The sequence below is a fragment of the Scomber scombrus genome, chromosome 13, assembly GCF_963691925.1.
Source record: "Scomber scombrus chromosome 13, fScoSco1.1, whole genome shotgun sequence".
Taxonomy (NCBI): Eukaryota; Metazoa; Chordata; class Actinopteri; order Scombriformes; family Scombridae; genus Scomber; species Scomber scombrus.
The window spans coordinates 22,562,658-22,590,478 of NC_084982.1; the positions used below are offsets into that span (position 1 = coordinate 22,562,658).

At 39.0% G+C, this 27,821-nt stretch overlaps 1 protein-coding gene across 1 annotated transcript in view; it reads left to right on the forward strand.

The window, feature by feature from the left end:
* Positions 1 to 27,821, forward strand: part of pth2ra (parathyroid hormone 2 receptor a) — a 67,820-nt gene that overhangs the window by 14,552 nt on the left and 25,447 nt on the right. The window contains exons 5-7 of the mRNA XM_062431144.1: positions 2,399 to 2,582; positions 11,318 to 11,471; positions 27,257 to 27,317. Coding sequence (XP_062287128.1) covers positions 2,399 to 2,582; positions 11,318 to 11,471; positions 27,257 to 27,317 — 399 coding nt within the window. The remainder of the gene's footprint in view (positions 1 to 2,398; positions 2,583 to 11,317; positions 11,472 to 27,256; positions 27,318 to 27,821) is intronic.

Consider the following 27,821-nt stretch of genomic DNA (forward strand, 5'->3'; position numbering starts at 1 on the left):
CAACACTGCAGTTTTAAATTAAACCTCTACAGTATGACATGGTACTATATGAGATAATGATTTCAAGGACAGGCTTTTGCCAAGTAATGTGTGAGCTGAGGGTCCTTATATAACCCCATACTGTGTAGCATCCCATCTTCTTTTAACAACAGTCTGTAAACATCTGTGTGGGAACTGAGCAGACCAGCTGGAGTTTTTGGAGTGGAATGTTGTCCCATTCTTATCTGATATAGGATTCAAGCTGCTCAACAGTCGCGGATCTCCTTTGTCGTATTTTTCGTTTCATGATGCACCAAATGTTTTCAATTGGTGAAAGGTCTGGACTTCAGGCAGGTCAGCACCTGGTCTCTTCTTCCACAAAGCCATGCTGATGTAATAGATGCAGTATTCAGTTTAGCATTGTCTTGCTGAACTACACAAGGCCTTCCCTGAAAAAGATGTCACCTGGATGGGAGCATATGTTGCTCTAAAATCTGTGTATACCTTTCAGCATTGATGGTGCCTTTCCAGATGTGCAAGCTGCCCATGCCATAGGCACTAATGCACCCCCAGACCATCAGAGATGTAGGCTTTTTGACTGAGCACTGATAACAAGTCGGATGGTCCCTCTCCTCTTTAGTCTGGAGGACGCAGCATCCATGATTTTCAAAAACAATTTCAAATTTCAATTCATCTGACCAAAGAACAGTGTTCCACTTTGCCTCAGTCCATTTTAAATGAGCTTTGACCCAGAAAAGACTGTGGAAACATCAGAAGACTTTCTGAAACATGTTCACATATGGTTTCTGCTTTGCATCACAGAGCTTTAACCTGTATTAGTGGATGGCACAGTGAGCTATGTTCACAGACAATGATTTCTGGAAATGTTCCTGAGCCCATGCAGTGATTTCCATTACATAATCATGCCTGTTTTTAATCCAGTGCTCCCTGAGAGCCTGAAGATCACGGGCATTCAATATAGATTTTCAGCCATGTCCCTTGCACACAGAGATTTTTCCTAGATTCTCTGAATCTTTTGATGCTATTATGTACTTTAGATGATGAGATATTCAAAGTCAAATGTTCCACAATTTGTAGACATAGTTTTTTGCAGATTGGTGAACCTATGCCCATCTTTACTTCTGAGAGACTCTGCCTCTCTGAGATGCTGCTTTTATACCCAGTCATGTTACTGACCTGTTGCCAATTAACTTCATTAGTTGCAAAATGTTCTTCCAGCTGTTTCTTTTTTAGTAACACTTACTTTTCCAGCCTTTTGTTGCCCCATCCCAACTTTTTTGAGACATGCTGCTGCCATCAAATTCAAAATGAGCTAATATTTTTCACGAAACAGTACAATTTCTCACTTTCAACATTTGATATGTTTTCTATGTTCTATTGTGACTAAAATATGGTTTTATTAGATTTGTTAATCATTACATTCTGTTATTATTTACATTGTACACAGTGCCAACTTTTTTGGAATTGAATATATGAAATATGGAGAAGATGGATTCTGTTTGTGTCACTTGTATTTGATTGTGTTTGGTCCTAATGAAGACTAATTTTTTAGAACTAGCTGCTTGTATTTTCTCAAAGATGTCTCCCAAATAGTTTTCTTCCATTAACTTCGATAGATAACAGCAGAGAATAAACAGACTGGAATCAAAGTCAGATGTCATCTCAGCATGATCCCCCAACTTGTTCAAGTCTGTCTTAAAACAACAGTCTGGTGCCCATATGTTAATTGAAACAAGTTTTGCTTGCTGTAATAATTTCTCCTGTTCATACTTTCCATTAGATGATCCCCCCAAAAGGCACCTACAATGTCAGTGATAGGGGATAAAATCCATAGTCCTCGTTTTGGGCAAAAATGTAAAAGTTTGAATGAAAAGGTTATCTGAAGGTAATGTGAGTCAACTGAGTTGGTCAAATAAAGTGGATATTTCAACTGTTCCAGTCTTTTCAGTAAAAAAAAAAATCTCTTTGTGTCTGTGATGGATAGTTTCCCTGTTCAGCTGCAGTGGAAGCATCTGAACCAAAATAGGGAATTCGGCACTTTAAAAGACAGAAACTTTGAAAGATAGTGGCTTGAGTTGACTAATCTGGGCTGCCAAATCATCCTATTAGCTTCAAATAACTTTTTTAAAATATGTTTTTGCATAAAAAAGAGGACTGAGCACAATAGGAGGACAGTTGAAAAATTGTGAATGTATTCTTTAATGTTTTATTTCCCTCTACCTGACTAAATTTGAACTTTCTCAGTCTAGATGTTTTCATTCCCTTGCAACATAAGAAATATCCTTCAACCTCCAGATTAAGCCAGCATACTTAAATAAATGTGTCTTAGTGGTTGGATTGCATGTCATTGTACTTGAAATTATGAATTAGTAACAGCAATTATTTGTTCTCATTGCAGGCGACTTCACTGCACCAGAAACTACATCCACATGCACCTGTTTGTTTCCTTCATGTTACGGGCCGTCAGCATTTTCATCAAGGACAAAGTCGTCCATTCCAGCGCTGGCTTGCAGGACTTTGACTCTGCTCTGTTGGACAATTTAAAAACAGTTACTATGGCACCACTGGACAATTTTCAATATGTAAGTACCATGCTTACTTGTTTCTATAGAATACAGTTATAAGTGCTTTGCTACTTTAGATGAAGAAACTTGCTTCAGAGCCATATTTTACAGTGACTGACTGAGCTGCAAGTCCCCAAAATTAATTAACAGACTCTGAGAGTTTTCTTGAGAGACAGGACAGTCACTCAAACTGAAAAGAGTCCTGGAGCTTTTTACTGTCAAACTCTGCACATACATCATTCTGCACAGTGAATCTCAAATGTACACCTGAAGGAATGAGAAGAAAAATACATTTTTGAGTAGAGCGATGCTTTAAAGTCCCACACTTTAGTGCTGTGAGGAAGATTTCTGTCTGCTAGTCCTCTCTGCTTCAATTAAAGAAAAAAGGGTGACGAAGCAGCGTCTTCTTTCACTAATACAGTTAAAAAGAGGAAAGGGAGAAGGTTGCTTAAGTGCATGTAGACACACTGAGTGACTAATAACTAGCTTAACATTGTTGGGCCTCATAAGCTCATGTACATTCAAAGACAGGTCTGCACAGAATCATGAAGCCTGTGTGGAAGAATGTCAAAAATCTCTAGGTGTGGCAGCAAACACTTCAGGGTGTCGGGTCAGGACACTAATTTAACTTATTCAGGTGAGAGTGTGGGGGAAAAAAGGAATGCAGAGTCCATGTACAGATTTGACTGTTTATATAGTCATTGGGATACGTATCTCTGAGTTTGTGTGGTTCTGCAACAACAGAGAACAGCAATACAGATTGATTAATAACTACAATCTGACAGAAACATCAATACAAGACATAATTACACATATATAACAGCTAACATCAGACTGAAAGCTATTAACCTTAGCGTAAAAGATAAAATAAGAACACTGAATAAATGCTCAATAACAGTCAACAGGTTTACAGTGTTTACTATGTTTATGTTTATATTAAAACATAAAATAACAAATACAATGTACAACAGACTTAACTAGCTAGCATAACTCTCAATTAGCACAATCCAGCAGCTAGCTCTTAATGGTGAAATATTTTGGATGGAAGAAACACCAATTAACTAATCCCTTTATTGCACTCATGGCGAGAAATAAGCTATAACACAACATAACAAGCTTAAAGAACCTTGTAGCTTACATATTCATGGACGCACACAGTAAAAAAGTCCGTTTGACGTTGCTATGGTTACAACCAGTGAGGTCCTGTCATCGTCTCTCTGTCCCATGCGCTCTACAGGTACAGGCACGCAGAGTGAGTGATGCATTCATGTACACAGAGCAGCGTCGGAAAACAGAGACTCAAGCGAACGGTCCATGGGATCACAGCCTTTTTTACAAAGCCTTTAGGGACCTTCACAACCTCATAACAAAGACACAGCACCAAGTCGAACAAAAGGAGTCCAAAACAGACCTCAGCTCCCACCATGCTTTGCTCAACTCACACCCATGTGTGAAACTCAGCAGACACAAACTCTTGGCTCCCATTGGACAAGATCTGCCGGAATTCACAAGGGGCCTCTGAGAGTATAAACCTGAGATGCTCCCAAAGCCATGCTTCCAGTTGTGGCTACCATACATATATCCTTGTACTTATGTTAACTTTAATAAGACCACACAATCACAAACTTTGCTGGACGAGTAGAGATTTTCTTCGTGTTCAATCAGGCATGTTACTGGATCTGAACCCAGCACTCTCATCCTTTCCTCCAGAAGTGAAGAATAAGGATAAGCTTGCTTTTCTTCAGCTGAGTCGACTTGGCTGTTTCTTTGCAACCCTGTGAGAAGTAGCTACTTTAAATCCCACCAACAGAGCGAAGAGACTGCCATATCAAACCTTCACTGTTCACCTTATGAACATTAAAGTCTCTCAGACAGTAACATCTTTAAAGTGAGCCCCCCTTTTTGAGACTAAACTGTTTTGGTTATTGGTCCCTGAGCCCAGTGTATTGTGCCGTTATTATTAATATTTTTTATTGATTTGAATAACCAATCCTGCACATAATCAAGTCCCAACAACAATTTACATTTAACATGTATTCATGTGGCAGACACATCTGTCTAAAGTGAAGTACCATCTAAGCTAGTGTAGATCAAGGAGAAACCTTTGAGAGCCTCAGCACTCCATTTTCTATCTGTCTGTCTTTCTATTCTAAGTGCCACAAGGCTCAGAGGTACTTGAAGTAACATATAAATGCCCATCAGACATCTTTTGTCTTTATTTTTTGTTGTTTTGATGTTAAGAGCTAGAGAAGGACCATGAGATGAGGTGAGTGAGTACTCTCAGAGAGTTAGGTCTTGAAGTGATTTTTTGAAGAAGTAGGGTTTGCTTTTGATTTACAACTTCACACATTTAATAAAACAAATGAAAATGGAATGGCCAAAAATATTGGTACACTTAACTTAATATTTTGTAGCACAGCCTTTGAAGGCAATAACTGCAGTCAAGCACTTTCTGTAACTCTTAATAAGGTTTCTACACTTCTTCACTGGCAGTAGTCTTTCAGCTGCAAGTTTCAGCTCTTTCCACAGATGTTTAATGGGATTCAAATCAGGCCATTTAAGAACAGTCAAACATTTTCTTCTCATCCACTCTTGAGTGGCTTTTGATGTATGCTTTGGGTCACTATGCTGCTTGAAGACCCATGACCTACGACTAAGACACAGCTGTCTGACACTGGGCTGTATGTTTTACACCAAAATGCTTTGATAGTATTCTGATTTCATTGTGTCCTGGACAGATTCAAGGTATCCATGCAGCAAAGCAACCCTTAAACATCACTAAGCCTCCCTCATGTTACACAGTAGGCATAGTGTTGTGTTCTTTAAAGGCTTTTTTCCCCTCTTTTGTAAATATAGGGTTGGTGGGATATGGCAACAGTTCCACGGGCCTTAAACTTGTTAATAATAATTGCAACGGGAACATCAAGCTCTTTGAAGATGGTCTTGTAACCTTCATGATCATGTTTGGCTATTATCTTTTTTCTAATGTTTTCAGATGACTCTCTAGTTTTCCTTCTGTTTTTCATGTTCAGTGTGATGCACACAGTGGCACAAATCAGCAGAGTGAGTCATCTCCTTTTAAACTGGCTACATGAGTGATTATTAGATTGAAAACACCTGTGATACTAATTAATACACAATGGTCTGCTTAAAGTATCACTACAAATTAATTATTTGTAATGACTTCTAAAGGGAACCACTATTTTTTCAGGCTATTTTAGAAAGTCTTTGTAGAATAAGCACAAGTTCAACTTTTTTGTTTTGTTCCATGGCAAACGAAACATAAACACTGATAATAAAAGAACTTGCTTTCTCCAGCAAGAATTCTTAAATGTCATATAAACAAGTTTGTTTTAAAGACATATACAAATCAGTTTTGAAAAATTATTCAGGTCTGACAGTTTGTTTGATTTTTAATTTAAAAAATGATTTAAATTACAAACGATTTGTGATGTCACCAATAAAGCTAGTACGTAGCCTCATGACTTCAATTTGAGGTGAGAACATTTTCACTGTCAGCAGTATAATGTGAAAACAGCTTTTTGGGTCAAAGTCTGCACATACATCATTCCGCACAGTGAAGTTCAAATGTCCAACTGAAGTAATGAGAAGAAAAACAAATATTTGAGTTTGAGTTTAAATTTAAAGAAGAATAGTGAGAAAACAGCTTTGACTGATACAGTTCAAAAGGGGTAGGGGAGAAATCTGGTTACTGATGTGCTGCATGTACATGTAGATTAACAGTAAACAGGTTACTTAGGTGCATGTAAACACACTGAGTGACAGTATCTTAACATTTACATTTTTACATTCATGTGGCAAACACGTTTAAAGCGACAAATGAAGTACCATCAAAGCTACTGTACATTAGATCAAGAAGAAACCTTTAAGAGCCTCAACACTCAATGTTCCATCTGACAGAAGTGCTATAAGACTTGCAGGTCCTTGAAGTAACATATAAGTGCCTGGCAGACATCTTTTTTCTTTCTTTTTTTCTTTTTTGAGATAAAGGGCTAGAGAAGGACTGTGAGATGACGAGTGAGTACTCTCGGAGAGGGAGGTCTTCAAGTGATTTTTGAAGAAGAGATTCTACCATAGCACATTCATACACTAGAAACTATATTGATCAATCAAACTTTGTTCTCTCCTTCTGGTCTTTGGCTGCAGAGTTCTGAATTGCAACTGATATATATTTGTGTAGACCAGATAGGAGAGCATAACCATAGTCCAGTCTGCTGGATAAAAAAACGGAGTGTCTATTTGCACCCCTGGTACAAATAGCCTCGGCCACACAGCTGAGCTATTGGCACCCTAGACGTATAACAACATGAAAACATGGCGGACATTCATCTTCCACGCCAGCAGAAAAGGGCAAATTTAGAAAGGTTTCATCTCTAATGTTTGTTCTAAAGACATTTCTGGCGGAAAATTTTATTATTTTTTTCATAATCTTTCCTCAGTGAATGCATACAAGCATCAGTTTGTCAGTTAGAAATTATTTGCAAACATATTGGGCTGTCACATCGCTGTGTAGGACCGAAGCAGTGGTGTAATGGGTAGCGTGTCCATCATTAGTACAGGAGACTCGAGTTTGAGTCTTTGCAGCAGCAGTTATATATTGATAATGTTTTCAGTGGAAAAACTCTGCTGCATTTTCATAACTTTGTTAAGTAAATGCATACAACCCGAAAATATCTGAATTTACAATCTTCAGTTTGTTAAATAAATGCATACAACCCGAAAATATCTGAATTTACAATCTTCAGTTTGTTGTATGATGGAAATCAAATCTTGACAAGTCTATGATTGCCATGGATACCAAATACATTTCAGACCTCTCAAGTCTCAGGCATTGGCCGTGAGACGCATGCATTTCAAGCTGCTCTCACGCTCACACACCACACCTGAAATTTCTCACGCCGAGAAGTGATGGATCACCGGACAGAAATTATTATATGATATACAGAAGAGAACAGCAACGTATATTCATCCCGCTGTCCAGGTGGGATACGGGAGTCTTCCGCATATCTCCAGACGCTCCCCTCCGACACTCAGTCTACTCAGATGATAAAAAGCTAGTTTTATGGCATGACCCACATAAGCCCTGAAGTTTAGGTTTGAGTCAAAGACAACACCAGGGTCAAGTCCTACAGAATTTAATTTAAGTTTCTTTCTCTGACCCTTAGAAACTCTTAACTAGAAATGTAATTTTCAGCTGTAGAAGGATGTTAGATCATTTCACTTGTGATCAGAGTCAGTGGAATGTGTTAAAGGTGCCGCATGTAAAAAAACATTCGATACACATACAGCCAGGTAACATAGAGGACATGACCAACAAATTAAATTGGATTAGATTAAATTCGATTAGATTAGATTCAACTTTATTGTCATTGCACATAGTAAAAGTACAAGCACAAAGAAATGCACTTTTGCATCTAAGTGCTGAAGAGAAAATAAGATATATACACAGGTGAAAATTATGTATGGATACATAGAAAAATGAGATACAGTACATACACTATGTGCATAGTGGACTAAGTGAGATTTGTATATAAGAATAATAGTTATATAGAGATGATGTTATTTACAGTGCAAATGAAGTGAAGTATTATATATTCAAATAATCTTCCAAACTGACTCACAATCAAACCTCAAAACATGACGATATAGGTGTTTGAAAATGTTATTATGTTATTGTGACAATTTTGTATGTATAATCCATATTTAAAAGTAGCCCACTTTTCTGTAAGTGCGTCCTTGGTACTGTAATCATTAATTGCAGTTAAATGGCTTTATGTACTCTCAATTATAACCATTAAACCCTGTCTATACCTGGTGATGTTGATTTTCAAGCAATTGCACCAACCAGTGGTATAATTCATTGTGAATGGATAGTATGAAAAAATGGCATGTATTGGCCCCATCAATATTTCAAACAGAGAATCCAACTGATTAGATGTACAGTGTCTCAGTGAAAAAAAGCTATTTAAATTCACTGTTGATCATTAATGGCACTTGTGAAACTACTTTCAAGGCTAAAAAAGAGTCTGGCCTTCAATTTATTGCGGTGGATGCATGTTTTCCAAAAGGAACTGTAGCTTGATAAACAGACACCCTGAGGCAACATCTAAGGGACCTGCCCTTCATATTTGACCCACCCACACACCGCCTTCATACCCACCATCCGGCACTGTGCATGTATCAGACTTTCCAATTAAGGAAAATCTAGAGTGTAGTAGTCAACAGTTATTTTGTAAAAAAAAAAAGAAAAAGTACACAGTATAGTCCTTATATTTTGGTTTCGCTGCAGGCATCTGCCCAATTTCTGACACTGTTTTCTGCACTGTGACATTAAATGCATGTTTTTTTATGTTCTTTGTCAGTCTTTTGAAAACTTTGTACAACACAGTAAGCATTGCCAAAATGCCTCAAGAGAATATAAAGGTTTGTTTTTTTGTTCTTCCTTGTAAGGAGCAGATTCTCTAATTTCTAGCAAATGATGAAAGGAATATGCCCCTATCATGCTGCACTGACAGATAAAGATTTAACGATGCCGGGGGGGAACATCTGTTCTCTTAATACTGTTGCAAGAACCTGCTGCAAAAAGTCTCTAATCATGAAAAACTCCACAGGCAACAGCTTTTTTTGACATTACACCTCCATACAAATGTCCCACTCAGACTTTAATGATTGAATTTAACAGACATGCTTATTTTTCAGTATTTCATTTAAAATTACCACATGAAGTAATTAGTGAGAAAGGGAAGAACACTGATTCAGGCACTCAGTTCATGTCTAAATTAAAGCTATTCTCACAATAATCCCACCTTGAATTTAATTTTTGACTTTTAATAAAGGAATCAGAAGTTGCAAACTTTGCACATGCACAGAAGTTCAAATGTCCAACTGAAGTAATGAGTAGAAAAACAAATATTTGAGTTTGAGGGATACTTTACATTTAAAGAAGACTAGTGAGAAAACAGCTTTGACTAATACAGTTAAAAGGGGTAGGGGACAAATCTGGTTACTGATGTGCTGTATGTACATGTAGATTAACAGTAAACAGGTTACTTAGGAATGAATGTTCACATTCATGTGGCAAACAGCTGCTGCCAGACCCTCAGGCAGAGTGCTCCAACAGCTCAGAGCATAAACATTAAAAGCTGTGTCACCAAAAGTTTCTGTCCGGCATTTTTGGAACACTCGGAGGACTTGAGGAGTTTTTCAGATGATAAAAAGGTTTGATGGCATGACAGAAGGAATATTTGGATATAACATTTGGAATTCTAGGGATCTGTAACCATGTTTACATGATTTGTCTTTTTAGATTATAGTAAGGTCAGCATAATGAGCATTTGCAATTAGCATGGAGGTTGTACATTTTACAATCATACATTAATCATGTTGTGCAGACTTTTATTATAATATTTGAGTTCTCACATATCTTTGTATAAACCTATATCTCCACTGCATTTATTCAGTGCCTCTGGAAAACAATGTTGGCTTACACATTGTGCACTCATGTCAAGGTGGGGCATTTTTAGTGCTACTACTGTATTTTTTTATTCATTTGCAATATGGATCCAGTTTATGTTGATAGTAACTGCACGAATATATTGGTCTTACAATGTCTGTAACATTAACTGTGGGTATCTAAAATATATAATGTGTATATTCAGTATGAATATACTGTCTTCTTGCTTCATGCAAGAGTTATATAAATGTGACTAGATTACAGTCTTTCACATTAATGTGAACATGATTCATTGTAATATTATATCTGCTGTTGTATTGTGTGTGTTCATGCATTTCTTGTGTGATTCATATTATTGAGAGAGCCAGAGGTACAGTAGTCGGCTTTAATGCAAAGATGTTGAAAGAGGGAATGCAGATAACAATTAGAACATCAGTTATCATGATTGTGCATTCAAAAGTATAATTTGGAACAATTAGTTTCACAGCGCTGTTACTTTTTTCTCTTATTTGCCATTTCCACGACTGAGGCATCCTGCTGTCACATTACAATGAAGCTGAAAGGCATTTTATGTGTTGCACTCAAATCATCAAAAATGTATATATATATATATATTTTTTTTTTTATTAATAACAGTGTACTCATTTTCCAAAGGCTTTTACATTGTATCACATGGTACATTATGTTGTTGCATACTGAACATTGAGTTTATAATTATTTTTTTTTCATGGTATCAATATTTTGAGGTTTGTCTAGAGTCTCTTCAGATAAGAGAAAGATTTGTCAAAACTCAACAGAGAAGTCAGATTATTCATAAAACTCAGCGTGGATTGGCGCACATTGATTCTGTTATGAATGAAGCTGAACACATACTAATGAGGCTCAGTCAGCTGCAGGTTTACCCTCCAAAAGCCTGAGAACTGAGAATGAATCTAGGAGGCAAAGAACCTGGCTTAATCCACTGGCAAAATCTCATTTACTAAAATATGTGATGCCAAGTGGGTAGTCGAGAGGCACAGTACATTAGTGAGTTGATTTGACGGCTTTAATTAATGTGCATTATGTATTGATAGTGATTTTGTGCTGTGTATTTTTCTTCATTGATGTGCAAATTTATACAGTTAAGTGTAATCAGATGATCTGCTCTCTCAGGGCCACTTGTGGTATAAGAATAGTTTGTGCGATCACAAAAACTGTTAAAACACAGTCAGTCAAATAAGCAGCATAAGAGCAGATATGAAGTGGATGTGATAAAAGCATTAATGTTTTTTGTTGTCAGATTGGCTGCAAGGTGACAGTGCTGCTCTTCATCTATTTCCTGACCACCAACTATTACTGGATCCTGGTAGAAGGCCTCTACCTCCACAGTCTCATCTTCATGGCCTTCCGATCAGACTCCAAATACCTCTGGGGATTTATATTTATTGGATGGGGTAAGCAGACAAAATATACACATCTCATATCACATATATACACATGGTGCAACATTTGCAAGTCCGTTTATCATTAAATATACAAAAAATACAATGCATTAATAAGCAAAACCTCTTTCTCCACCAATGTGTTACACAGCGTTGACATCAACAACTACTGCATGCTGCCTTCATATATAATCGTTCTATGTTCATAAATAGTGTCTGGTGCATGGAGAAACGGAATGCACACAGTCCTTAAAAAGCTCAATGCTTGCATTTTTGCAAAACAAACTACCTAATATTCAGTTTTATCTTTCAAAAGAGATTAAATGTCATTTTCCTACATATTACACTTTTGGATGCAATTATGCAGTTCTAAAATAGCTCAGTACATCAATTTTGATGCTTCATTATGTGGTGGAGTCGCTGGCACTATTTCGTTTTTGCACTATTTCATTTTTGCCCCTGTCTTGCACACAAGTGAGTGATAATGTTTGTCTGTGAAGATGTGAAGATTTTTAAAGCATTTCAACCCCAGCGAAACATTTTTGTTCTTTTCTTTGAACTCACTTCAACACACAGGGGAAAAGAGGTCCTCAGATAACATTTCAGTTTCTTCTGTATCTGTTTATATGTGGTAGTGCATCTGAAGACCCTGCCAGAATTTAAATGGTGGTTTGCCATTAATGACTGATTGTCTCCCAATGAGTATATCAAATAATATTGTATACTGTACTGTGACTAGATTAACAAAAATCCACTATGCCTCAATTGAAAACATACCGTTTTGATAATGAACAGTTTAGTACAATTGATATCATTTTTGATAGACACTTCAGTAGCTTAGTTGTCATTTAATTTACATTGCATTTCTGAAAATCCACTCTAAATTCAATATTATTGCAAACCTGGACTTGCTTTAGACTTGCATTCCAGCCCACATATTGTGCTATGTTGGCTTGATTATGTGAATTCAGATGGAAGGAAAGTATTTCTTAGCAGGTGAAAGGAAAAACCTTTCAGAGGATACTGACAGTATCGATGTAGACATTCTGACATGGATGTGTCGAGCAGCTGGTCTCTTTCAAAATGTAATTGTTTTTCCAATGATTCCAACATCTTGCCTAAATTAGCTATTTGTTATTTCGCATTGATATGGGTAACAGAGATAGTGCTATACACCCCCGACGAGTTGCTAAATGAACGAAAATGCTTTTCCTTTCATCAGTAGCTGTCATCAATTGCTCATAAATCATTAGATATAAACCCTAGCTGTTCCATTACATATCTATGCATTTCCTCCACTCACACTCCCGTAATGCTCTCTCAGCCTCTTACACTCAGTTTCTCTCTGTTTTCTACATTTGCCTGTCCCTTCCTTTTTAGCTACAGATAAGACACAGCATTCATGTAAAACGTGTGTCTAATTAGCTGAATAAATGTTAAAATATATGTGCATGCTTATCACAAATTAAAGTTTCATTAATTAATCAGATTCACTATACTAAGGTTGCCATATTTGATAAGCTGCTTAGGGGGGACGTTGGAGGGAAATTTCATCTTCTGTTTCTTCTAAAAATAGTCGAGATTGCACAGCCACGCTCACAGTATTATGCAATCACTACTGCTTAAGGAGCTGTGTATTCAGGGGACCACATCAGTCATTTCAAATGCATTATTGATGACAAAATTCAATTTACTTCCCCTGTTAGTTTCCCTGTTAGTTTACCTGAATGTTGCAACAGTTACATGAAATTTACAATAGAAAAAAATAATAACAGTGGAAACAGAACTTGTTTGTATCATTCATCTTTGAGGGGTTGGTTTTGTATAAAAAAAATAATGTCTAGCTTGAAAAAATTTCTGGTTTTCAATAAATGTAGTCTCTCTCAATAGATAGCAATATAATTTGCTATTCTCTTTCTTTTTCCCCCCTCCCAGAGATGAGAGATTTAATTTTACTCTGGTGCAGTTTTATCTTTAATACCAATTGGAAGCTTATTTCTAAAACTGCTCTAGGGTACCATATGCTGTGTCTTTAAAAAGTGTATCGTAGATCGTTCTAAATCTAAACAGTTTCCCAATGGATCCAAAGAGCATGCAGTGCAGACTTTGTCTGAGGCAGGTTTGCTTTATTTATACACTAGCAGATTAAGACTGATTAAATCTAACTGATCTATGCTGATAAAGAATTGTTTTATAAATGGAATCAAAGTGGAATCGACAATCGCTCACAAAATTTAAAGAAATTAATTGTGGAGCTTCTCGAGAAAGTTTTGTTTCTTGACTTTAAAATAGCTTTAGAAACCACAGCAGCTCCTGTTGTATGGATATTGTTTGTGTGATATGAAAATATTGAATGCTGGTTTTGTCCATACGCTGGCAGAGGAGGAAATTAGAGTCAAGATTACAGTAAATGAGGAATGTGCTGATCTGGGGGGCGAGTGTGGGAAAACGAGTGCTTCTGGAGAATTGATGTTGTAGTGTAAAATTTGGTGATAATTACTAACAATGAGCAATGTTGTATCTGCTAAAAGGGTACTTGATTGTTGACTATTATTTGCTGAAGATGTTCAAATTTGAAGGCATTATGTTAGACGAAGGTGTATGTGATTCTGCATTTAGTGAGTGAATAAGTACCTTATAATTGAATAAGTATGAGAAACCACAATATATGTGATTATATATACCACAATTTTATATTATTATTATTAGTAGTACTATAGAAAAGAATGCAGTAATAACAGTATTTGGGTAATATTGAACTTGAAGACATCTGTGATAAACATTGCCCACACAGCTAATACCAGCTAAGGAAGATAGGTGGAAGCACTTAGTAAATGGAAAAGTACAGGAACTGGAGGCGGAGAATGATGTAATCCGAAATCTCCTATAGCAAAACACCTGCTAGCATAGAAACGGAAGGAAGAGCCATAAAAGGTGTTTTAAGGCGTCTTTAGGATAGGCGCCAAGAACGTGAGTTCAAGTTGAGGTGAAAGAGGGTGCGAAGAACGTGAGTACGAGTTGGGGGGAGAAAGAAGCGGATTGGTTGAAACTCACTCCACCGAGGGAGGGGTCGAAACTTTTCTGCAAGAGTCAGCAATACAGATCAGGATAAAAGAGGCTCCGAGTTTTAGCTCTTTGTGTCATGTATGCATAGATTCTGTCTGTGTATGCTGGCTCCGGGTTTTTCTGTCGACAATAAAACTCTAACTGCATTCAGACTGGACGACTCCTGGTGACTTTTTGATTGAGTATTTTTTTGGAACTCCTGACTTTCTCCGAAGACGAAGTACTCAGAATGATTTAGGCTCTACATTTAATGGCACCTCCAGTAAAGGGACCGTTGTGGCTGACAGGTTGTTATCAACGGGAGGACACCTTTCGATCTGCGATCCAGCGTTTTTTATGGCCACCAAATTGAAATAAGGTAAGCAGAGCCTATTTTTCTATCTGCAAATTTGAATCGCTGAATGAGCAGGGATGAAAGAAAATCCTCCCAAAAGATACGACCTAATAACAGCCCACGGCATCCGAACCAAATTTATGTTGAAAAAGGAAAATTAATCACTAAAAGAAAACAGTCACAGAAAAAGAGGAGTTACGTGAAGCTGGATGCAGTTGTCCGTGTTGTACGTCTTGTCAAGTCTTTGTGTTAAATGTTTTAACCTTATGTTTGAATGCAAACCGTCGGCTAAGCAGCAAGTACAAAATAATTAAAAACAGTTTATCACCACTGACAAGCAGACATAATAAATAAGACTGCACGATATGGCGGCTTAATGCCGACCATGTGTCTGAGGGGGAGGATTTGACTGGCAGCAGCACAAAACAGTTTATCACCACGGAAGATATATAAGACTGTATGATATAGTGGTGTGCTGCTAGCTTTACATTTGAGGGGGAGATTCGGCTGACAGGAAGAGCGAAAAGAAGATAATCATATAGAGAAGGCAAACGAGAAAAAGATCAGAACAAAGAGTATTTTTGCTGGTAGAATTATGAAGGTAAAAGATAGTAAAGTTAATAGCTGTAGAAGTAGCAACGGGAACGATATTGTAACCAGTTTTAGATATTGAACTATTCTTTTGAGTAACAACATTTGAAGTACGTTGATTTAAGTGTACACGGAGTGAAGTGTGATAATTCTGCCCTGGAAGAAGGAGAGCGGAGGGGTGTGTGTGTTGATAAAACCGTTTTGGACGGAGTTTGTCGTCCGTCAAGATAAGCTAACATGCTCGGTTGTGAAGTTGAATGATTCAGTTTGTTTAACCCAGAACCGACTAAAGAACACACAAACACATAAGTGAACCATACACACAAACATCGGAGAAAACGTTGCTGTTGTTCTCCCTCTCACGGCATACCCCTCTACAAAAAATCCCCTGCTCTCTTCCCCGTGTACATACACACACTCACACACACATACACATATATAGACACTATCGGGGACCCCGCCTCACACACACACACACATATAGAGACACTCTCGGAGACCTTGAACTTTTTTACGTTGTGCCGGCTGTTGAGAGACAAACACACATATACCTTGGCCTAAGACACACACTTAGGTCGGAGAGGACACAAACACACACACATACCTTGGCCTAAGACACACACTTAGGTTGGAGGAAACACATACACTTACCTTGGCCTAAAACACACACTTAGGTCGGAGAGGACACAAACACACACATATACCTTGGCCTAAGACACACACTTAGGTTGGAGGAAACACATACACTTACCTTGGCCTAAAACACACACTTAGGTCGGAGAGGACACAAACACACACACATACCTTGGCCTAAGACACACACTTAGGTTGGAGGAAACACATACACTTACCTTGGCCTAAAACACACACTTAGGTCGGAGAGGACACAAGCACACACACATACCGTGGCCTAAGACACACACTTAGGTTGGAGGAAACACATACACATACCTTGGCCTAAAACACACACTTAGGTCAGAGAAGACACAAACACATACACATACCTTGGCATAAAACATACACTCAGGCCGGAGCACACACACCTCATAGTTACGTCGTAAGAGCTTTTGAGACTCGCAAATCGACGGTGTGTGCGGGCTTTTGAGACGCACACACACACACCCACACACACATAAACCAGCCTGAGTAAACACGCATACACACACACATCATATCACATAAAACACAATCTTCAACTCAACTCTTTCACACAAATCTTGCTTAAAGTTGAAAGCATAGACACACAAAAACATACACTCAGGCCGGAGCACACACACCTCATAGTTACGTCGTAAGAGCTTTTGAGACTCGCAAATCGACGGTGTGTGCGGGCTTTTGAGACGCACACACACACACCCACACACACATAAACCAGCCTGAGTAAACACGCATACACACACACATCATATCACATAAAACACAATCTTCAACTCAACTCTTTCACACAAATCTTGCTTAAAGTTGAAAGCATAGACACACAAAAACATACACTCAGGCCGGAGCACACACACCTCATAGTTACGTCGTAAGAGCTTTTGAGACTCGCAAATCGACGGTGTGTGCGGGCTTTTGAGACGCACACACACACACCCACACACACATAAACCAGCCTGAGTAAACACGCATACACACACACATCATATCACATAAAACACAATCTTCAACTCAACTCTTTCACACAAATCTTGCTTAAAGTTGAAAGCATAGACACACAAAAACATACACTCAGGCCGGAGCACACACACCTCATAGTTACGTCGTAAGAGCTTTTGAGACTCGCAAATCGACGGTGTGTGCGGGCTTTTGAGACGCACACACACACACCCACACACACATAAACCAGCCTGAGTAAACACGCATACACACACACATCATATCACATAAAACACAATCTTCAACTCAACTCTTTCACACAAATCTTGCTTAAAGTTGAAAGCATAGACACACAAAAACATACACTCAGGCCGGAGCACACACACCTCATAGTTACGTCGTAAGAGCTTTTGAGACTCGCAAATCGACGGTGTGTGCGGGCTTTTGAGACGCACACACACACACACACACACATAAACCAGCCTGAGTAAACACGCATACACACACACATCATATCACATAAAACATAATCTTCAATTCAACTCTTTCACACAAATCTTGCTTAAGTTGAAAGCATAGACACACAAAACATAAACTCAGGCCGGAGCACACACACCTCATAGTTACGTCGTGAGGGCTTTTGAGACTCGTAAATCGACGGTGTGTGCGGGCTTTTGAGACGCACACACACACACACACACACACACACACATAGGCCAGCCTGAGTAAACACGCACACACACATCATATCACATAAAACACAATCTTCAACTTTTGAACTTCACACGCACACACACACATAAACTTTGAACTTTGTTTGAACCTCAGAAGTAAAAAAATACACACACAAGCCTGAGAGACACACATACACACACACACATCCACACACACCACACACACACATAGACTTTGAATACATACAACACACACACACACTGAATTAAACACACATACATATCCACACACACACACACACACATACACTCACCAAATTGAACACACACACACATCCACACACACACACATACCGAATTGAACACATATACACCCTGAAACCACACATATACACAAACATTCACATACACAACAAAATAAACCTTGCTTATAAAAAATCTTAGTTTTAACAAATTAAGTGTACAAAAACATCTGCAACGATAAAATAAAATATAAAAATATATACAACACTACGCATGGAAAAAGAAGATAGTAGTGACGATGAGGTTATAACAAAGGATAGTCATAGCATAAAAGAAAGCAACAACACTAAGGGAGTAAGAACACATTTTCGGCTTGAACGCACATATATTAATGAGGAAGGAGCAGAACAATGGCAGACTGAACAAAAAAAATCTGTCAAATGCTGTGGCATCTGACCAAAATTGTCAATTTATCACAAATTGCGAGAAAATTCCCTGCAGTATCGTGGACCAAAGTTTAGCAACTATATTAGAACAACTCTGTAATAATCCACTGTCTAAAGTTACTATCCCATTGAGTCCTTTTCTAGGATTTCCAGAAGGATTGACCTTGAAAGGACAAACAGAAGGGCAGTAGATGCATGACTGGACATCACTATCATCCCCAGAAAAGTAAAATGGGAAACAGGTAAATTTAGTAGTATTACCAAAACAATTTCAGAAGACGGCACTGAGGATGTAAAGTATAATCCCACACGAGAAAGGAGACTCAAACCAGGAATCACTGCAGGTAAAATAGTTGTGTGGATCAGAACAAAAGAGGAAAGAAAACCAGAAAAGGTTTAGACAAGAAGACAAGCAAGACAAGGACACATGGGGGCTAAAATGATAAAAGGGGAGGGGGTGTTGACTCCATTGGCAGTGGTGATGAGGACGCAGCCAGATCATGAAAAGCAGATTAGACTCTGTATGAAAAAATGGCATAAACGCACATCAGGAACACTACAGTGGCCCATGGAAAGAACATTTGAAGCAGCCCGATGTGATGAAGAAGAAGCCAACAAATGCATGACTAATACGCTAACACAACTGCAACTACAAGAACTAAGTATAAAACAGAAGGAAAATAAAGTGCAGGCACCTATGATAACAATGGAACAAACCCCAGCACAAACCACTGCAACAATGGCACCACAAAGTCCAACAGGACCCCCATCACAGCCTCAGATGCAGACCCCACAAACATTCGAGCAAACGATGCCACCGGCTATGTGGTCACCAGTCCATGTACATATGAACCAGCCTAGACCCAATGTGGAAGCTCACTATAAGGGACAAACAAGGCAAAGAGGAGGTCCAGTTCAAAGAGGTGGTTCATACCACGGAGGGCAAAGATACGCCCAGAATCAAAATGAACACACTCAGCACCAAAGTCAACAAAAGCAAAAAAGATATGCACATACGATTTGTTGGAGGTGTAACAAAAAGGGACACCGTCAAAGAAATTGCCGCACCAATCTATGGTTGGGACCAGCACAGGAGTGGCATTAGGGGTGCCCTGAGAAGCCGGAGGGAAAGTACATGACACCTGTGGTCCCAATGCAACCACAAGATGAGCCAACAATATCAGTGAGGATACAAGATCAAGAAAATTCATTCATGATAGATACAGGGGCAACTTATTCATGCATCGGAAATGCTGGCTCCAAACTCCCCCTGTCAGGATCATCTGTCAAGACTGTAGGCTTCTCCGGGAAAACACAAATAATACCCCTAACTCAACCTGTACCAATAGTCATCGCAGGAAAATCAATAAAAGCGCCCCTGTTATATTCAGACAATACCCCCATCAACCTGTTGGGACGAGACATCTTGTGTCCACTAAACGCCAACATCTTATGCACACAAAAAGGACTGAAGGTGGACTTTCCTAGTGAACACACCTATAAATTGACGCCAGTGCAAGTAATGAAGAAATTCGACACCTTAATACAACCGGCTGTATACTGGATCCAATGGCCTCCAAAATCAAATCTGAAACAAGAATGGGAAGCCTGGAAGAACTGGATATTGAAACAAATGGGCACAGCACATGAACCACAGGCACCATTACATTGTGCCATGATGTATGATGAAACACAAGAAGATACAGATTATGAACAATGTTGGGAAGAACTAATCAACAAAAGGCCCTTTTATATGAACAGCCCGAACATATATGTGGGACCACAAGGAGCAGCAGCAGCAGTGAACCTTCAGCCGAAATTACAACAATGGTTCCACGTCCCAGGCGCTACACCACATGTCACACTCATGATATCAGATGGATATGAGTCAAGAGATCTTGGGCCTATGATGAAGGTGGCACTACAGATACAACGATGGCAGTCCACAAAGGATAAAAACGTTCACACCACCTCGAACGGACAATATTTAAGAATTTCACTAAACACATGTGATGAAGGGACAGCAGTCAGGGTATTGTTGAATAGGAGATCACCGACTCACATAATGACCTCCTTGGAACATAACGCTTTGCTTAAACAAGTACCACATGAAGTATGGTCACAACATAAAACAGACGTAGGTTTAGTAAAATCAGCACAGCCTATCCGAATCAAGCTTAAAGCTTGAATAGTGCCACCATTTCAAAGACAGTATCCTCTAAAACAACATGCTATCGATGGCATCAAACATACCATTGAGGGGCTGCTGAAAGCAACAGTGCTCATTAAGACTCAAAACCCCTGCAACACGCCCATCTTTTCACGATTTCATGATCTGCAGGCTATCAACACCATTGTGGATGTTGAAGCACCCCTCATCCCAAATCCACACACATTAATTTCAAACATTCCCCCAACAGCTCAATGGTACATAGTAATTGATCTATGCTATGCATTTTTTAGTGTACCACTGCACTCAGATTCATGATATTTGTTTGCATTTACCTACCAAAGCCAACAATATACGTACATTCGACTGCCACAAGGTTATGTGGACAGCCTTTTTATTTTCAACAAAGTGCTAACAAATGACTTGCAGCACTTAAATGTGGCAAGTATAGTGATCTAGTATTTGTTAATATGTCGCCCCACAAAACAAAAACAATGCGAAAAAGACCCAATTGCATAATCAATTGCATTAGCAAAGGGGGGGCATAAAGACAGCAAAGACAAATTACAGTTATACCAGACAAAGGTTCAATGTCTAGGGAGCTGAATAGAAACAAAAAGGAACATAGCTTCCTCACTGATTGAAGCTATAATCAAAGCTCCCAAACCGCAAATGGTTGGACAAATGTTGTCATTCCTGGGGAGGGCAGGGTATGGTCAATCGTGGATTTGCGTCTATGTAATCAAAGCAGCCCCAACTAGAGGACTAATTAGAACTGCAGGTCCAACAAAATCCTCTACTGACTTATGCTGGACAGCAGAGGTAGAAGGTGCTTTTCAAGCCCTAAGAACAGATGTGCAGACAGCTCCAATACTCTGTGATGCTGACTATGCTAAACCATGTCAGTTTTATATTACAGGTAGACTTGGCTATGCATATGCGGTTTTGGTGTAAGAAAACTCCAATGGGTAAGCAGCCATTAGCTTACTACAGCACTAAATTGTACTATAGTAAAACAGGTCTGCCACCCTGTTATCAGGGACGGGCAGCAGCATTTTATGTTAACCATTCTGTAAATGTCTCATCGACTACATGTTCTCCTCACCAGCCCCAGATTTGTACTTACGCAGGAATACTTTCTGCACCAGAATTAAGAATTCAGCGCTGCAACACTGTTAAACCAGCAGCGCGAATGGTGACACCTGTAGAAGGCTCACCACATGATTGCCTTCAAGCCACTGATGTGTTTCTGAAACCACGTGAAGATATGTATAATCAACCAATAACAGCAGATCTTACTAGGTTGGTTGACGGTTCCTGTTTTAGAGACACGACAGGTGACCAAAGCTTTGACTGCCGCATATAAACTAGCGGCAGGTAAGCGTCTCAATGTATATACAGACTCACAGAATGCCTATACAGTCTGTCATATATATGGTAACATCTGGAAACAAAGAGATTACTTAAGAGCTAATGGCATACCAGTAACTCATGGGGAGCCATTTAAGTACTATTAGAAGCAACATTAATCATTATTAGATGTGCAGCCCATCAAAAAGCAAACTCTTTCTTAGCCAAAGGCAACTATTTGGCAGATGGAACCCCCAAATGAAAACAGAAACAGACAAATTAGAAACAGCCCAAGACAAAGAAAAATATAAACAATTAATGTGGTTTGAAAGAGGTGCTATCAAAATTACTCAGGATGGACCTCAGAAAGACTTATGGCGCAGTGCCCACAGACACTTTGTCTTACTTGTTTTGTTATTGAGGTCTGTTATTTGTTATGCGCATTGCTTCGACCATTGCGCAAGGGGGGAAGTGATAACATGATCTCAAAGTCTGATAAACACAATTTTTGGCACAAACAGTAGATAAAACATTGGCAGAATGCGATGTGTGTGCACACCATAATATAAGAAAAGTATTTTCAGCGCATCTCACACACATCCCAGCACCTACTGGACCACTTCGCCATCTGACAATGGAATACGTAGAGGTGACAGGGTGAGTTAAAAGGTAAGGGAACATCTTGGTAATGATTGATACATTCAGTAGCTAAATTTGTTTGGAAAAAGTTTTTACAAGGTTTGGTTTCCCATATACCATCAGGTCAAACAATGGAAAATCATTTGTTGCTGCTTGCGCTTATGTTCATGCGAACAAAAACTAACAAACTAACTCACCTAACAACGCATAGCGCATAAAATAATCACAGGGAGACCAATGCTGGTTTCCTATTTAAAGGGTCCCTATAATGGACCTCCGCTTAAACAGTGAATCAACGCAATTTTCTGCAAACATCTAAGGTTATATGTCAACAGGGGAAAGATGCAACTAAGAACAGGGACGCAAACATCCCAAACACACAGCAGAAGATCAAACCAGGGAACTGGGTCCACGTTAAGGTTTCCAAATGAAAGTGGGACGAACCCCGACAGCAAGGTCTTTAAAGTCTTTTTAGCAACTCCAACTGCTCTCAAAATCAAAGGTAAGATAGTTTGGTTCCATTTAAGTCACTGCTGCAGAATCAGAGACCCAAGCGAGACAACAGCAGTACAGCGTGAACCTGAGAAGGTCAACGCCACCCAACTGGAAAATAACATATATATATATATATATATATCCAATTTGGTACCAGAACCTAAAATCAAAATACGAAAAATTGACAGAATGTGCATTAGCAATTGGGGTGTCAGCAGTACAACAAAGGATAATACCAATCGGCAAAGTGACAAAATTCACATACGTAAAATCAGTGTCACATAACCAGGCACTAATGACTGAGCTGAACAACACCAAAATAATTGGCCTACCAATTCACAAACAATGCAATACGGAAGGAGTGGTGAATGTTGTAATGCTAGGCTCAAACCAATTGTGCACCAACCACAGGTACAGTAAAATGTATTATGAATTGTAAAATGAATTATGAATTAAACAACGGATTGAGCATAGGACAACAGTGTACTCCTATGGTATAAGTATTAGTTGATAGGAAAAGGCAGATGCGCACCTCCATACACCAAGGGAAGAATAGAAATTTGGTATTCCTTGGAGAAGAAACACTTTTTAGCGCACATTTGACCTTACAACAAAAAGGGAAGTAAGGAGTAACGACACTGTCAATCATTATGAAGGAAAATACAGAGAATATACAGATGAACCTTACATTGTGATTGGAAACAAGCACCATTGGTGCAAAAACTAAATATATTGGTGATCCAGACCAGTGGAGAACTGAAATTACAATGAGAGATAGAGACTTGTTTTTAGGGTTTTGATGGTTGAAAGAGAGGAATGGCACCAGTGATCCCATTGATTGGCATAAATAAGTGAACTCATCCTTGCTTTAATATCATCCTGATAGATAAGCATGTGGAAGAACAATCCATACCCAACAGCAGGGCCAAGCCAGGATTTCTAGGCCCAGCAACTGTCACCAATGCTTGGGCCACAGGGGGAACCTCATGAACTGGTCCAGGGAAGCTACTACTTGCCCCATCCACAGGGACCAGAGACCATGACAATCATGGGAGGCAACCCATCACGAGTCATCACGGGACCATGGCCACCCAGTCCTCCGGTATCAGGAATCAAGGGACCAGGACCATCCGTAAGGACATACTATCATCAAGCACCACCTGTGCCTTTACCAGCATGGCGTCAGAAGCAGATAAATACAGGAGTGGGTACTGGTGAAAGACCCAGATGTCTCAAACACACTAGAGATAGTACCACAAGGCATGCCAGCAACTGATGAGCAGAAACGGCAGCTCATTGACCTCAGGAGAGAGAACAGAGAACAAATAAGAGGAAAACTGGCAACAGAAGATGAGCTGTCTCATCGGCCATGAAAATCATCTGAGAAATCAACTGATCATGACCAAGAGAGTGATAGAGCACAATCAGACCCTGCACAGGGGTTTGTATGCTAACTTCTGGGATGTGCCATGCATAATAGTGCATGATACTCCTACTTCTGCCTGGATGTTGTCTTGCCATGTAATGGCAGAAAGGGATCTACCAGCACTGTCAGTACAATGCCAACAACTGACAGTGACATGCCAATCAAAAGAGAGACAGATGAGAACTGAATTGTATGCCTGAAAAGGACCAACACTGGAACATTTGTGTGAACTGCATCGAAACTCACTGAAATGATGAACTGCATTAAAGGTCACTGAATTGATTGAATATATAGAGAAGTACAGCTATACCATGTATTTCTGTTTTACACTCGTAGAGTACAGAAAGCACTCATTTAAAGGACTCACATGCTACTAATTCTTTTAAGTTGTTATATACTGGAAATATGAAACTACTGAAAATGTTAGACTACAATCAATGAAAAATGAAGTGAAAGTAAAACCAAAGAATTATTCAAGTATTTGAAGAAAAAAGTAAAAACCTGCATATAATCTCTAAGACTTTCTGGAAGCATTGAAGGGGTTGTACCTAAGTACTGATGTGATGGATCACTATTGCAAAATAGGTGCATAGTTGAACCCTTACTAGGGGGACCCATTGGTGTGACTATAAAGTCACAAAGGGGGGATATGTAGTGTAAAATTTGGTGATAATTACTAACAATGAGCAATGTTGTATCTGCTAAAAGGGTACTTGATTGTTGACTATTATTTGCTGAAGATGTTCAAATTTGAAGGCATTATGTTAGACGAAGGTGTATGTGATTCTGCATTTAGTGAGTGAATAAGTACCTTATAATTGAATAAGTATGAGAAACCACAATATATGTGATTATATATACCACAATTTTATATTATTATTATTAGTAGTACTATAGAAAAGAATGCAGTAATAACAGTATTTGGGTAATATTGAACTTGAAGACATCTGTGATAAACATTGCCCACACAGCTAATACCAGCTAAGGAAGATAGGTGGAAGCACTTAGTAAATGGAAAAGTACAGGAACTGGAGGCGGAGAATGATGTAATCCGAAATCTCCTATAGCAAAACACCTGCTAGCATAGAAACGGAAGGAAGAGCCATAAAAGGTGTTTTAAGGCGTCTTTAGGATAGGCGCCAAGAACGTGAGTTCAAGTTGAGGTGAAAGAGGGTGCGAAGAACGTGAGTACGAGTTGGGGGGAGAAAGAAGCGGATTGGTTGAAACTCACTCCACCGAGGGAGGGGTCGAAACTTTTCTGCAAGAGTCAGCAATACAGATCAGGATAAAAGAGGCTCCGAGTTTTAGCTCTTTGTGTCATGTATGCATAGATTCTGTCTGTGTATGCTGGCTCCGGGTTTTTCTGTCGACAATAAAACTCTAACTGCATTCAGACTGGACGACTCCTGGTGACTTTTTGATTGAGTATTTTTTTGGAACTCCTGACTTTCTCCGAAGACGAAGTACTCAGAATGATTTAGGCTCTACAATGTGTATCAGCGCTGGGGAATAAAACATTGGCGTATCTGGATGCTTGATGCCTGATGTAGACAATAAAATAACATTTATGTCTATGTGTCAGGTCTATATTTTTCCTCTCACAATCAACTAGTTCACAGTTCAGTTAACTACTAGTGTTAATGTAGGTTTATGTGTTCCAACCATTTGTGCTTTTACTTGTTTGACTTTGGTTACATCCACCCTAACACCCCACACCTTTTGGTTGGGGCTGCGTATTTCACTTTATCCCACTTTGATTGCAACATTCGCAGGCATGACATTTATTTACATTTGTATGCAGATGACACACCGATGGTTGTATCAGTGAAGTCTGAAACTGATTAGCAGATATAAAACATTAGATGTCAACAACCTTTCTTTAATTAAATTGCAATTACATATATTTTTTTATCTTGGGCTCTGACCTTCTGCATCCAAAAATCCTAGTAATCACTTAATGTACTCTGCAAATATCTCCACAGATTTTGAAATACATAACAGCAAAATAATCCAGTCTTGCTTCTACCATCTCAGGAACATTGTGAAGCTTCAAGTTTGAGTTTTAAAGATACTGAATCCATCATACATTTCCTCTGGCCTGCTGCAATGATCTCTTAACTGGCATGAATTAATTCACATACTCCAAATTGTACAAAACTGCAGCAACCAGACCCACCAACACAGACCGAGATAACTGATAATATCACTCCCCTTTCAATGGCTGCCAGTTGGTTTTATAATTGATTTTTAAGATCCTTCTCATAACATTTTAAACACTTCATGTCCTGGCCCCAGACTACATTACTGAGGTACTGTCCCCTTATTGATGTGTCTGTTCTCGGAAATGACAGGCTCCTTTTCAGGGTCTGTGCTCGCGGGGGTGACTCAGGACTTGGGGAAAGTTGGTCTGAGTGTCAGCTGTATCACACATTACATTGAGTAATGTATTAGGAGGGAGGGAGTTGCCACCGTTTTCGAAATCAAGGATCCAAACACTGTTTTGTCATTATAACAAAAGGTGAAACAAAAGCTTTATCCTCTCTGCCCACTCCAGTAATTCTTATACAGTCCCTAAGGGAATTAAATACCGTGTGCAGAGAGAGTCTGGTTTTGGTTCTTTGAAATATGCTGCCAATATAAGTGGTTCATGTGTCTTTACTTTCTTAATATGATGTGGGAATAGGGGAATGTGAATATCACCTACAGCATATATCAGGTAAACAGCATCATGGGGACAACTGTGCTCATCATTTGTTTTGTGTACTTGCAGGTGTTCCAGCTCTTTTTGTGGCACTGTGGGGGATTGTGAGGGCAACACTAGCAGATGCAAGGTGAGAGCACAAGTTGCAGTTTGTTTATTTACTGGTGTTCTTTTACACCAATAAATTTAAATGAAACCATGATTGGAAAGGGCACCAATATTAAAGGTGAACAAGTGGGTGTGCGCGTGAAAGTAAACATGAAAAAGAGGATTAAAGAAGAATTTCAAGAAGATAATTAGTGCATAATTGTGGTGACATTTCAATCCTTACTGAAATCCAATTAAACATGCATACATCTCAGATCTCTCACATGTCTCTCAGACAAGCTTCTTATGTATAGATGCATGCACTCTTGTGGGGAAGATTTTTTAACCTGGCTGCAGAGATTTCCTCCCTTTCAGCCACCACTGCTGATGCTAGGTGATGTATTCAGTGTTATACAATTCATCCCAAAGGTGTTCGGTTCAGTTCTGAACCACCAAGCTCAGAAGAAGAAGATTTTTGTATGCTGGCTTTGTTCGAGACTGTCCAAGAAAATTTACAGGATCAGTTGTTTATGTAAGTCCCTCTGAA